This window comes from Nilaparvata lugens, chromosome 6 (genome assembly GCF_014356525.2).
Source record: "Nilaparvata lugens isolate BPH chromosome 6, ASM1435652v1, whole genome shotgun sequence".
Lineage (NCBI taxonomy): Eukaryota > Metazoa > Arthropoda > Insecta > Hemiptera > Delphacidae > Nilaparvata > Nilaparvata lugens.
In genome coordinates this window covers 26,833,340-26,847,110 of record NC_052509.1, presented here as the reverse complement: position 1 = coordinate 26,847,110, position 13,771 = coordinate 26,833,340, and the positions used below count along the sequence as shown (strand labels likewise).

Below are 13,771 nucleotides of genomic sequence, written 5' to 3'. Positions count from 1 at the left end.
GTTAACTGGTAACTAAATTGATAATTTTGTCAGGTTGGCATTGAGTTGAGTTTACTTTGTTAGGTTGGCACCAAGTTGAAGATTGAGATACATCTATCGCGGAAAAATTGATTGTGCACTGCTACTCCAATCAGAGCTATCCCTGGGAATATTATATTACTAGCCGTCCGGCTCGCTTCGCTTGCCATATTATCCGTTTAGCCAGACGTTTAGTCTGGATCCCCGACTGGATCGTCCTAACATATGATAAAAATGCAGGCGAGCGAAGCGAGCCTGATGATCTCATTCTTGGACGATCCAGTCGGGGGTCCAGGGGGCGGAGCCCCCTTGCTAGACGGATATGGCGAGCGAAGTGAGCCTGACGACTAGTATAATAAAAGTAGATAAAAGCAAAATTGCTCTCAGATATTTTTCATGATTCAGTTTAACCAACCTTTGGCTTCCTTTTTTCTTCTTTCCCGGCCTCCAAAGGTGAAAGGCGCCATAAATAATGGGATTGACTAGGCTGTTGGACATGCCAAAGAAGAAGATGGCCTTCTGTATCCTCGCTCAGCTGCAATTCAATGCAAAATCAAATTCTATCAATACGAAAGTTAAAAAATATATTCAATCAATCATATTGAAATAGAAATTCAGGTTTCGTAATATTTTGGAGCTTAGCAATGATTTCCAATTATCAAGGAGCACCTTCATTTCCAATGAATTTTGTTCTGTGCCGTTTTTTTGTGAATTTTTTGCTGAGGGTGCCCTCATGATATCTTGGCTTGTGCATGGTACTGTAACAAATGATGATGAGAGATGGATGATTGAAGTTTCATGTAGGTTTCTCTGTTTCATATTGGGTTCTCCAATAATCAGTAAAAGCTTCTTTTTCAATTCCAGCATAAGCTGCATGTTCTTGTACGCTGCCCAATTTATGTAGAAATAAGACAACAGTTTTTGAATAAATATGTAGCAAACATAGTTAATTATAAAGATAAAGCTCTAGTTCTCCTTTCAAATGTAACACCAGATAAAATAAAAGGTATTTACAAATATATGACTAATGCGATTAGCGTGCGAAATTACGTCTTAGAGACTACGGGATGATCTTTTATTTATTTTTTTTTTCAACATCATTGTAATTGTTCATTAATGATCACAAATATTGTTGGAACTGAAGGGTTGTTTTACAGGTGTTTATAAAGTTGTAGTAAAAGTTGTTTGTGCTTTTGAGGAGCAGGTTATTGTTTTATCTTTTGTTGTTGTAATGTCTATTCAATATTCAATATCTGAAGATCGTGTATTGTTTATTACTAGTACAGCTTTTTATGTCACGGTGACATGTAAAATTACTCCCCCATATACAACAATGATATTTTAATAGCTTTAAATCGGTGTCTTGTTATTTTTAAGGAGTCTACATCAAACTATTTCATTTCAATAGTGTTGTGCAGAATTCGAAGAGGAGTTGATCAATTGTGTTGATGTTGTAATAATTGTAATTTATGTATTGTTAGTGTGCAACTCTTTGTATGGGGCATGACCCTTGTGACAAATAAGCTTATTTATTTTATTTATTTAATTGCAGCATAAGCTTCCAACTAGTCAATTTCTGTGGTCTATTATACCAACTTTATACAACAATGATTCATTTTGAGATAGGAGTACATTATGTCTAGTATTGAGATCAGAAGCTGAAAGAAAAATGGGAAAAAGGTGCAATCTATAATTTATATAAAAGCGAAATGGCACTCACTCACTGACTGACAGACTCACTCACTCACTCGCAGAAATAAAATTATACCGGACCAAAAACGTTCAATTTGGTAGGTATGTTCAGTTGGCCATTTAGAGGCGCACTAAGAAATCTTTTGGCAATATTTTAACTCTAAGGGTGGTTTTAAGGGTTTAAAGTTTGTCTTTTAGCATGTATATTTTCTTATTCTCTTAAATTATAATTGAAAAATGTCCTAACATATTTATGTAAATAGAACTATAATCTAGAGAGAGTACTCTTCGAAAACAGTTGTTAACTGGTAACTAAATTGATAATTTTGTCAGGTTGGCATTGAGGTGAGTTACTTTGTTAGGTTGGCACCAAGTTGAAGATTGAGATACATCTATCGCGGAAAAATTGATTGTGCACTGCTACTCCAATCAGAGCTATCCTGGGAATATTATATTACTAGCCGTCCGGCTCGCTTCGCTTGCCATATATCCGTTTAGCCAGACGTTTAGTCTGGATCCCCGACTGGATCGTCCAACATATGATAAAATGCAGGCGAGCGAAGCGAGCCTGATGATCTCATTCTTGGACGATCCAGTCGGGGGTCCAGGGGGCGGAGCCCCTTGCTAGACGGATATGGCGAGCGAAGTGAGCCTGACGACTAGTTAGAATAAAAGTAGATAAAAGCAAAATTGCTCTCAGATATTTTTCATGATTCAGTTTAAACCAACCTTTGGCTTCCTTTTTTCTTCTTCTTTCCGGCCTCCAAAGGTGAAAGGCGCCATAAATAATGGGATTGACTAGGCTGTTGGACATGCCAAAGAAGAAGATGGCCTTCTGTAGTTCCTCGCTCAGCTGCAATTCAATGCAAAATCAAATTCTATCAATACGAAAGTTTAAAAATATATTGAATCATTCCTGAAATAATCAAGTTACATGTGAATATTTTGCACTTGGAAGATCTGTCAATAACCGGTTATAAGCAGAATTCATTCTCCTTGCTGTCAAAGCTTACATGTCTAACAACACAAAGAAACATTTTTCTCATCTCTAATCAGCTTTGTGAAATAAATTATCAAGAGTGTCAAGTTTAAAGCATGATGTCTGCCTTAAATCGATTTGTCATCAGAATAAATATCCAAATCACTTCTAAAATGTGTCATGAATATTTATGTTCACCTAATTCAAGTTTATATTTTCTCTAGAGGTTAAGATTTCCTAAACATTTCATAAAGTTAGCTTATTTCAATTCATCACAGTGATGAATCCTAAATAGCATACTCTGACTTGAGATCTTCTATCAATATCAACAGATCTTCGTTGAATAGATTAATGGATTTCATAAATGAATTTTCAATATTAATAGTAATACTGATCCAAAAACTTTCTAGGAGTAGAGAAGATGATTTCGAGAAATAATTGTAATTTTATTGATGGAATACAAAATTAAACGAATCAGATCTTTGTTACTTGAAGTTTTATTTATTTATTTTATTTATCTTTATTTATTTACAGCAATATTGGAGCATACGGGAAAACCCAAAAATTGCTCCCCAATCAAAAAATTACAATAAGCACTTTACAAAAAAACTTAAAAATCGAGAGAAAGACATAAGGAAAAAACTATTTCATATTTGTGAAGAGAAAAAAATGTGATGAGAATCTAAATATACTGAAAACTTAATATACTAAATACTAGATAATACTATTATATACTGTACTAGAAACCATTTACAATTGAGAAAATAATGAGGAGGGGAATCAAGAAAATACAAAAACATTCCAATATGAGATAAAGATAACAGAGATAAGAATGAAAGGAAGTCATCTACTAAATATGGTACTCTATGTAAGTTGATGAGGTCTAGCGTGGGAGAAATAGGTGTCACATTGGGTGGAGCCGCTTACATGCCTTCTTGAACTGACTGGGATTCATATGAAAAAGGTCTAGGTGAAAACTATGGTAATTATAAAGATTCATCATGCGGTTGATTGGAGAATGAAGTGACTATTGGAGCTGCATTGGGGAGGAAGAAATCTGAAGCCGGAACGCCGTGAAACTGAAGACACATATATATTCAGCAATGAAGGAGGTAGGTTGATTGGACACGGTTGTTCAATAATCTCATCGTTAAAAATATAATCTCAAATAAAATAATCAGTCAATCTATGGGATTTACTTTCGAAAATACAGGAATAACGTTACTCACATGCTTATCAGGGTGAGGAACACGAAAATGATCATCATGCTATAGTAGGGCGTCCACCAGACTATGAAAGTGGTCACAATCACACGGAGATCCGGAAAACTCTTCATTTTCGCCCTGTGAATCAGTCTGTGTCTTGTAGGGTCCGATTTACCCGTCACCTCCATTTTATCAGACTCTGTAACAGAAATAGATAATTTTAAATTGAAAAAGAATAAACATTTTATTGATAAAAGCAAAATTGCTCTCAGATATTTTTTCATGATTCAGTTTTAAACCACCTTTGGCTTCCTTTTTTCTTCTTCTTTCCGGCCTCCAAAGTGAAAGGCGCCATAAATAATGGGATTGACTAGGCTGTTGGACATGCCAAAGAAGAAGATGGCCTTCTGTAGTTCCTCGCTCAGCTGCAATTCAATGCAAAATCAAATTCTATCAATACGAAAGTTTAAAAAATATATTGAATCATTCCAAATAATCAAGTTACATGTGAATATTTTGCACTTGGAAGATCTGTCATAACCGTTATAAGCAGAATTCTTCTCCTTGCTGTCAAAGCTTACATGTCTAACAACACAAAGAAACATTTTTCTCATCTCTAATCAGCTTGTGAAATAAATTATCAAGAGTGTCAAGTTTAAAGCATGATGTCTGCCTTAATCGATTTGTCATCAGAATAAATATCCAATCACTTCTAAAATGTGTCATGAATATTTATGTTCACCTAATTCAAGTTTATATTTTCTCTAGAGGTTAAGATTTCCTAAACATTTCATAAAGTTAGCTTATTTCAATTCATCACAGTGATGAATCCTAAATAGCATACTCTGACTTGAGATCTTCTATCAATATCAACAGATCTTCGTTGAATAGATTAATGGATTTCATAAATGAATTTTTCAAATAATTAATAGTAATACTGATCCAAAAACTTTCTAGGAGTAGAGAAGATGATTTCGAGAAATAATTGTAATTTTATTGATGGAATACAAAATTAAAACGAATCAGATCTTTGTTACTTGAAGTTTTATTTATTTATTTTATTTATCTATTTATTTATTTACAGCAATATGGGAGCATACGGGAAAACCCAAAAATTGCTCCCCAATCAAAAAATTACAATAAGCACTTTACAAAAAAACTTAAAAATCGAGAGAAAGACATAAGGAAAAAACTATTTCATATTGTGAAGAGAAAAAAATGTGATGAGAATCTAAATATACTGAAAACTTAATATACTAAATACTAGATAATACTATTATTATACTGTACTAGAAACCATTTACAATTTGAAAAAAATAATAAGGGGAATCAAGAAAATACAAATACATTCCATTATGAGATAAATGATAACAGAGATAAGAATGAAAGGAAGTCATCTACTAAATATGGTACTCTATGTAAGTTGATGAGGTCTAGCGTGGGAGAAATAGGTGTCACATTGGGTGGAGCCGCTTACATGCCTTCTTGAACTGACTGGGATTCATATGAAAAAGGTCTAGGTGAAAACTATGGTAATTATAAAGATTCATCATGCGGTTGATTGGAGAATTGAAGTGACTATTGGAGCTGCATTGGGGAGGAAGAAATCTGAAGCCGGAACGCCGTGAAACTGAAGACACATATATATTCAGCAATGAAAGGAGGTAGGTTGATTGGACACGGTTGTTCAATAATCTCATCGTTAAAAATATAATCTCAAATAAAATAATCAGTCAATCTATGGGATTTACTTTCGAAAATACAGGAATAACGTTACTCACATGCTTATCAGGGTTGAGGAACACGAAAATGATCATCATGCTATAGTAGGGCGTCCACCAGACTATGAAAGTGGTCACAATCACCACGGAGATCCGGAAACTCTTCATTTTCGCCCTGTGAATCAGTCTGTGTCTTGTAGGGTCCGATTTACCCGTCACCTCCATTTTATCAGACTCTGTAACAGAAATTAGATAATTTTAAATTGAAAAAGAATAAACATTTTATTGATGAAAGGAAATTTGCTCTCAGGAGAAAATAAGTATAGGGAAGAAGGGTCTATAAGTAAATAAGTATAGGTGAAAGGGAACACAAGAGAGAGAAAGAAGAAGTATGGAAGAAGGAAGAAGTATGGGAGAAGGAAGAAGTATGGGAGAAGGAAGAAGTATGGGAGAGGCAGTAGTATGGGAGAAGGAAGAAGTGAGTGATAAGAAAAAGGATGAAGAAGGAGAAGTATGGGAGAAGGAAGAGGTGAGTGAGAAGGAAGAAGTATGGGGGAAGAAAAAAGTATGAGAGAAGGAAAAAGTATGGTAGGAGGAAGAAGTATGGTAGAGAGGAAGAAGTATGGAGAAGAAGAGAGAAGTATGGAAGAAGGAAGAAGTATGGAAGAAGAAAGAAGTATGGAAAAAAGAGGTGAGTGAGAAGGGAAAAGTATGGAGAAGGAAGAGGTGAGTGAGAAGGAAGAAGTATGGGGGAAGAAAAAAGTATGAGAGAAGAAAAAGAATGGTAGAAGGAAGAAGTATGGAAGAAGGAAGAAGTATGGGAGATGAAGAAGTATGGAAAAAGGCATAATATTGGGAGAAACGAGAAGTATGGACTGAGTGGATGAAATCAATATTGAATATGGTAACACAAAAGTGAGATGGGAGAAAAATGAGAGTGAATGAAAATATATACAAAAATACCATTTTGCTATTCTGGGAATCCAGAAAACCAGAATTTTCATTAGTTATCATCGAAATGAAATGTCGATCAAAGAAATAAGAATGAAATATTCTTGTAATGTATGAGATGAATCCGAGGCCAGAGAAATAACAAGCATGTCAAAATCTAAAATGGATCGCAAACCAATTAGAGGCTCGATTGCATGTTGATAAAAGCAACAATTCTCAGAAACCCAAATTGATTCTTAGTATGCTATCACTCGAGTACAGGTTTTCCTCTCATTATTTTTTTTCGAATTTTTGCACATGTTTATTACTTTCCTTGCCCTACTACCATAGGTAAGGAAAGTATTGCTTTCCAAAAAAAATTAAGGTACCCCAATTTCAAGTTTTCTATACGTTTCAAGGTCCCCTGAGTCCAAAAACATGATTTTTGGGTGTTGGTCTGTGTGTGTGTATGTGTGTATGTGTGTGTGTGTGTATGTCTGTGAACACGATAACTCCATTCCTATTAACCGATCGACTTGAAATTTTAAACTTAAGGTCCCTATACCATGAGGACCCGACAATAAGAAATTCAATAAATTCATTCAAGATGGCGGAAAAAATGGCGGATAATTACTAAAAACCATGTTTTTCACGTTTTTCTCGAAAATGGCTCTAACGATTTTCTTCAAATTTATATCATGGATAGCCTATTTATAAGCCCTATCAACTAGCATAAGTCTCATTTCTGGTAAATTTCAGGAGCTCCGTATATTCTTGAGAAAATGGCGGAAAATGACTAAAACCATGTTTTTCACGGTTTTCTCGAAAACGGCTCCAACGATTTTCTTCAAATTTATACCATGGATAGCTATTTTTAAGCCCTATCAATGGCATAAGTTTCATTTCTGGGAAAATTTCAGGAACTCCGTAATATTCTTGAGAAAAATGGCGGATAATGACTAAAAATCATGTTTTCACGTTTTCTCTCGAAAACTGCTCTAACGATTTACTTCAAATTCATACCATGGATAGATATTATAAGCACTATCAACTGGCATGAGTCCTTTCTGGGAAAATTCCATGAGCTCCGTAATATTCTGAGAAAAATGGCGGATAATGACCAAAACCGGTTTTTCTCGGTTTTCTCGAAAACGGCTCTAACGATTTTCTTCAAATTCAAGCTCTTCTCCAACTCAAGCTATTCATAAGTCCTATCAAATGACATGAGTTTTTCCTTGGAAATTGCAGGCTCCGTAATATTCTTGATAAAAATGGCGGATAATTACTAAAAAACCATGTTTTTCACGATTTTTTCAAAATAACCTTACCCGATTTTTTCAAATTCATACTCTGCATAGTTTTTATCAGCTCTATTAACTGGCATGAGTCTCCTTTCTGGGAACTAATGGGGGGTCCACCCCATCCTTGAGAAATGGACTTTGTAACCTCCTTCTCGTGCATGAGGTAGGTAGGTAGAGCAGTTCATAAAAGAACACATAGTCGAGATATTTCATCTGTAGAACAGCTGTTTTGACGACTTAAAAAATGACGACTAAAAAATCATTGAATTTCACAATTTACACAAAGGAAAAAGTACTCTGAAAACAATTATATACACATATACAAAGTCTGATCGTATTTCGAATATGAGCAAGGAAAGTTGTGTGAGTGTACCACACCAGATTTTTACTTTTTGTACTGGCTAGCACAAATGAAAAAGGTCCATGTGTAACGTAACTGTATAAAATTTTGAATCTTTCAATCCACGAGTATTCATAATTTTTTCTGTTTCTCTGAATAGATTCTGTAGGAACAATCAGGTTTTATGTAATTCATAGATTTTTTTCATTTTCTCTTAATGATTCTGTAGAAACAATCAGGGTTTCATGTAACATCATATATTTTTTTCATTTTCTTTAAATAGATTCTGTAGAAACTATCAGGGTGTTCATGTAATGCCATAGATTTTTTTAGTTTCTCTAAATAGATTCTGTAGAAACAATCAGGGTTTCATGTAATGATTTTTCATTTTCTCTAAATGGATTCTGTAGAAACAATCAGGGTTTCATTTGTAATGGTGCTCAATTCTCAGAAAACCAAATTGATTCTTAGTATGCTATCACTCGAGTACAGGTCCTCATTATTTTTTCGAATTTTGCACATGTTTATTACTTTCCTTGCCCTACTACCATAGGTAAGGAAGTATTGCTTTCCAAAAAAAATTAAGGTACCCCAATTTCAAGTTTTCTATACGTTTCAAGGTCCCCGAGTCCAAAAACATGATTTTTGGGTGGTGGTCTGTGTGGGTTGTATGTGTGTATGTGTGGTGTGTGTATGTCTGTGAACACGATAACTCCATTCCTAATTAACCGATCGACTTGAAATTTTAAACTTAAGGTCCCTATACCATGAGGACCCGACAATAAGAAATTCATAAAATCAATTCAAGATGGCGGAAAAAATGGCGGATAATTACTAAAAAACCATGTTTTTCACGTTTTTCTCGAAAATGGCTCTAACGATTTTCTTCAAATTATATCATGGATAGCTATTATAAGCCCTATCAACTAGCATAAGTCTCATTTCTGGGAAAATTCAGGAGCTCCGTATATTCTGAGAAAAATGGCGGAAAATGACTAAAAAACCATGTTTTTCACGGTTTTCTCGAAAACGGCTCCAACGATTTTCTTCAAATTATACCATGGATAGCTATTTTTAAGCCCTATCAACTGGCATAAGTTTCATTTCTGGGAAAATTTCAGGAACTCCGTAATATCTTGAGAAAAATGGCGGATAATGACTAAAAATCCATGTTTTCACCGTTTTCTCGAAAACTGCTCTAACGATTTACTTCAAATTCATACCATGGATAGATATTATAAGCACTATCAACTGGCATGAGTCTCATTTCTGGGAAAATTCCATGAGCTCCGTAATATTCTGAGAAAAATGGCGGATAATGACCAAAAACCAGGTTTTTCTCGGTTTTCTCGAAAACGGCTCTAACGATTTCTTTCAAATTCAAGCTTTCTCCAACTCAAGCTATTCATAAGTCCTATCAAATGACATGAGTTTTTTCCTTGGAAAATTGCAGGAGCTCCGTAATATTCTTGAGAAAAATGGCGGATATTACTAAAAAACCATGTTTTTCACGATTTTTTCAAAATAAACTTAACCGATTTTTTCAAATTCATACTCTGCATAGTTATTTATCAGCTCTATTAACTGGCATGAGTCTCCTTTCTGGGAAACTAATGGGGGGTCCACCCCACCTTGAGAAATGGACCTTTGTAACCTCCTTTCGTGCATGAGGGAGGTAGGTAGAGCAGTTCATAAAAGAACACATAGTCGAGAATTTTCATCTGTAGAACAGCTGTTTTGACGACTTTAAAAAAATGACGACTAAAAAAATCATTGAATTTCACAATTTACACAAAGGAAAAAGTACTCTGAAAAACAATATATACACATATACAAAGTCTGATCGTAGTTTCGAATATGAGCAAGGAAAGTTGTGTGAGTGTACCACACCAGATTTTACTTTTTGTACTGGCAGCAACAAATGAAAAAGGTCCATGTGTAACGTAACTGTATAAAATTTTGAATCTTTCAATCCACGAGTATTCATAATTTTTTCTGTTTCTCTGAATAGATTCTGTAGGAACAATCAGGGTTTTATGTAATGTCATAGATTTTTTTTCATTTTCTCTTAATAGATTCTGTAGAAACAATCAGGGTTTCATGTAACATCATATATTTTTTTCATTTTCTTTAAATAGATTCTGTAGAAACTATCAGGGTTTTATGTAATGCCATAGATTTTTTATTTTCTCTAAATAGATTTGTAGAAACAATCAGGGTTCATGTAATGATTTTTCATTTTCTCTAAATGGATTCTGTAGAAACAATCAGGTTTCATTTGTAATGGTGCTCAATTCTGTGAAAGCAATTGAGGATTGCATAAAATGTAATCTATTTCAAAATGTTTCTGAGAGAACGGGACATTGTTTTAAGGAACTGATTTTCAAAATTTTAATAAAACTGATGACATCTAACTTCTGCTCAATAGTTAGTATTCCAAGAACAAATGAACAGTAGCTTCTGGTTCTTAGAAATCTCTTTATCTGCGAAAAGTGGTGGAGGAACCTTCCTATCTAGTCTGGCATAATTTTCTTCTCTCCAACCCCAAACAATCCTCTTAGAATTCCTCCCCTCCCTTCCTGTTCCTACTATTTCCTTTTCTTGAGAAAGATGTAAGTAGGAGGGATTTTCCGTTTTATCCCATTTTCCTAAATATACCCCCACCCCCATCATCCTCCTTTTCTAACAAGACCGATTGTAATGTTTTCCGATGCATGAATTTTTTTGCCTGGATACAATTTCGCATCAAACCTTCAAACCTTCAATCCAGCATGTGATTTGGAAACATGTTTCTCGACTATTTTCGAGTAGGGTGATACGGAAACATGTTTTTCCGGAGCAGGAGCCCCAGGAACATGTTTTATTTCTGCGGAGTTTGAATATATTTTTGAAGTGGCTGGTCCTCTCTTGAAATCTGCGTTAGTCGGTGTGGAAGGAGAGTCAGTGACTGAGATGAAAATGTGGAAATGCTTTTATGCAGCTGAGAGCTGTGAGTCTGAGAGGCTTGTTGGAGAGAAAAGCGGCTTCTGAAAGAGTTTTATTATAATAAGTGGCGACCTTGCTGATATTCTATCATTGCTGTTCCACAATGGTTCCCTTGGAATTTTGAGACTGAAACTATTCAAATCTGTTCTCGATTGGGAATTATTCAGATCTGTAGTGATTGGGTGGTCACTGATGACAGTACAAGTGTGTTGAGCATGTTTGTACACACATTCTCATCATACATGTTGTGTCATCAGTGAAAGGCTTCAAACCAATGTTTTTGACGCCAGATTTTGGTGTTATTTGTTTATCTTATTTTCGCTGCTCTATTTGAATTTGAATTATTTTTGTATCATTTTAAAAATTTTATAAATTGAAAATGTGCTATCTTTCTCAGAATGCAAACAGGTAAATACGGCTCTAGTAGAATCCCTAATGCGATATGGTTTAATAGTTTGGGGTGGGACTTTCGATACCCATATTAAAAACCTTTTTCTAATACAAAAATTCATCATAAAGACAATTTTAAAGAAACCTAGAACTTATGATAGCAAGATTTTGTTCAGTGAATTTGATTTTAAAACTATACGACAGTTATATCTCAGTTGCATAACAAATTACAGTTTTAAATACGAGCATAATTTCCCTCTAGCCGATGACATAAATTATAATCTTAGACCTAATACAATAAGAAAATATGAAATATATAACACCAACTCAGCTCTTCTTAGAAGGCAACTCTACTACATTAGCAGTAAATTCATAAATATACTAGAAAGTGAATTTCCACTTGATAATTTCCGAAATAATAAACACAGAAAAAGAGCCATAGAGGCATGGCTGAACTTGAATTATTTCCAATCGTTGACTTTTATACAATTATCAACTTCATATTATAAATTATATTTTCGAATACTTCATACGCTAAATTCAAGTTTATATATTACATCCCTGATTAAGCTGATTTACGACTCACACTGGCGCACAAGGAATCTTCCTTTTGCCGGTGTTTTTGCCTCACCTACTGTACTTTTGCATGTGAACATAAATTGAATCTTCATTTTATAACTATTATTTATAATATAAAGGATATCATTCCGTTATTATATCCAATTAAATAAACGTATGTATCTTGGTTTAAGTGCAGTAGCATATACTTATATTTATTTTTTGTAAAGCTTTTTTGTATTTTGTTTTTGGCAAATAAAATTCATTCATTCATTTCAATTTGTAATTTTATAGAGGTTTATGCACGGTAATTGATTGTTTTATCATGTTAGAAGCTGCTGTAAACAGCTGTATTTTGTTCGAATTCTTTCCTGATGACACAACATGCATGACGAGCCTTTGTGTATACAAATGTTTAACACACTTGTCCCGTCGTTAGTTGCCACCCTTCGATTCAGATTTGTTCCCTTCTCACTAGAAAGCGTTTCTATTTATTCATTGTCCATGGTGTTAGAATCATTAACGGAAATATAACTGAATTTTAGTTAAAATTTAGATTTCAAATTGATTTCCTACTGACGACTAGATAATCTATTTATTGTCAATGGTGATAACTCAGATACAAGTAAGTTTACTATAAAATAGATTAATCTATCGGGTGATTTAAAAAGGACTTTAGAACTATGAAAATTCATATAAATCTTGCTGGTTTTGGTGTTGTTTTAAGGAAAACACTCCAAGCTTTGACTCGCGTAATCCGCTAGTGCCTGGTCACGCCGCACAAGCGCTAGCGTCAGTTACATCAAGATGGCTGCCTTCACTGGACCGAGCGTGCTATCTGAGTGTTCTGGTTTGAAAATCGGCATTGTGTACCTTGATATGTTGCAAAAATTTTTGATACCACAGATCGATGAGGATGGCCGAGAACGAAATGTTTTCTTTATTCAAGATGACGCACCACCACACTCTAACTGACGCCCGGGATTTTCTTAATGACCGCTTTCCAAATCAGTGGATTGACCATAATGCGTCAATTGCATGGGCCCCCTCGTTTCCCAGACTAACATTGTTGGATTTTTTCTTCTGGGGTTTCATAAAAGATATGGTGTATGTACCTCCTTTGCCAGCCACTCTACCTGAACTTAGAGCAAGGATTTGCGCTGCTGTTGAGCAAGTTACACCTGAAATGCTTGTAAGAGACTGGGAAGAAATCGACTATCGATGGGATGTCTGCAGGATAACCAACGGAAGTCACATAGAATATCTCTAGTTTAAGGCAAACAAACTTGAAGTGTTTTTTCTTCAAAACAACACCAAAACCAGCTCTGCACCTTGTTTAATATGATCTAAATGAATTTTCAAAGTTGTAAGGCACTCTTTGAATCACCCGGTATAATGATCAAGTTTGTTTTGTTGAAAGAACTAGTTTTTATTCACTTTTCTACTCACTAGAGAGCGTAATGATTGTTGACACATAAGTGGAGACGAGGATCAGAAGCGGCAGCATAAACATGCAGACGAAACTGAATCCGGTGTACAGTTGCTCTTGCCATGGCTCCGTGTAGAAACCATAGGTCACACATTGGTAGAACTCCTCCACAAATGGTCCACGGCTCACCCTGAAGATCACCAACTGGAAAAAAAATATTATA

General features: G+C 34.8%; 2 protein-coding genes across 2 annotated transcripts in view; both read right to left on the bottom strand.

The window, feature by feature from the left end:
- Nucleotides 1–500: 500 nt before the first annotated feature.
- Nucleotides 501–4,178, bottom strand: LOC120352011 (gonadotropin-releasing hormone receptor-like). The gene is given in 4 exon segments (XM_039431412.1): nucleotides 501–553; nucleotides 2,440–2,563; nucleotides 3,919–3,932; nucleotides 3,935–4,178. Coding segments are annotated over 4 exon segments (435 nt in total).
- A 9-nt stretch (nucleotides 4,179–4,187) lies between these two features.
- LOC120352010 (gonadotropin-releasing hormone II receptor-like) overlaps nucleotides 4,188–13,771 on the bottom strand; it is a 12,899-nt gene continuing 3,315 nt past the window's right edge. Inside the window, exons 2-4 of the mRNA XM_039431411.1 lie at nucleotides 13,569–13,752; nucleotides 5,676–5,851; nucleotides 4,188–4,319 (exon numbers count right to left, since the gene is read on the bottom strand). Coding sequence (XP_039287345.1) covers nucleotides 4,188–4,319; nucleotides 5,676–5,851; nucleotides 13,569–13,752 — 492 coding nt within the window. The remainder of the gene's footprint in view (nucleotides 4,320–5,675; nucleotides 5,852–13,568; nucleotides 13,753–13,771) is intronic.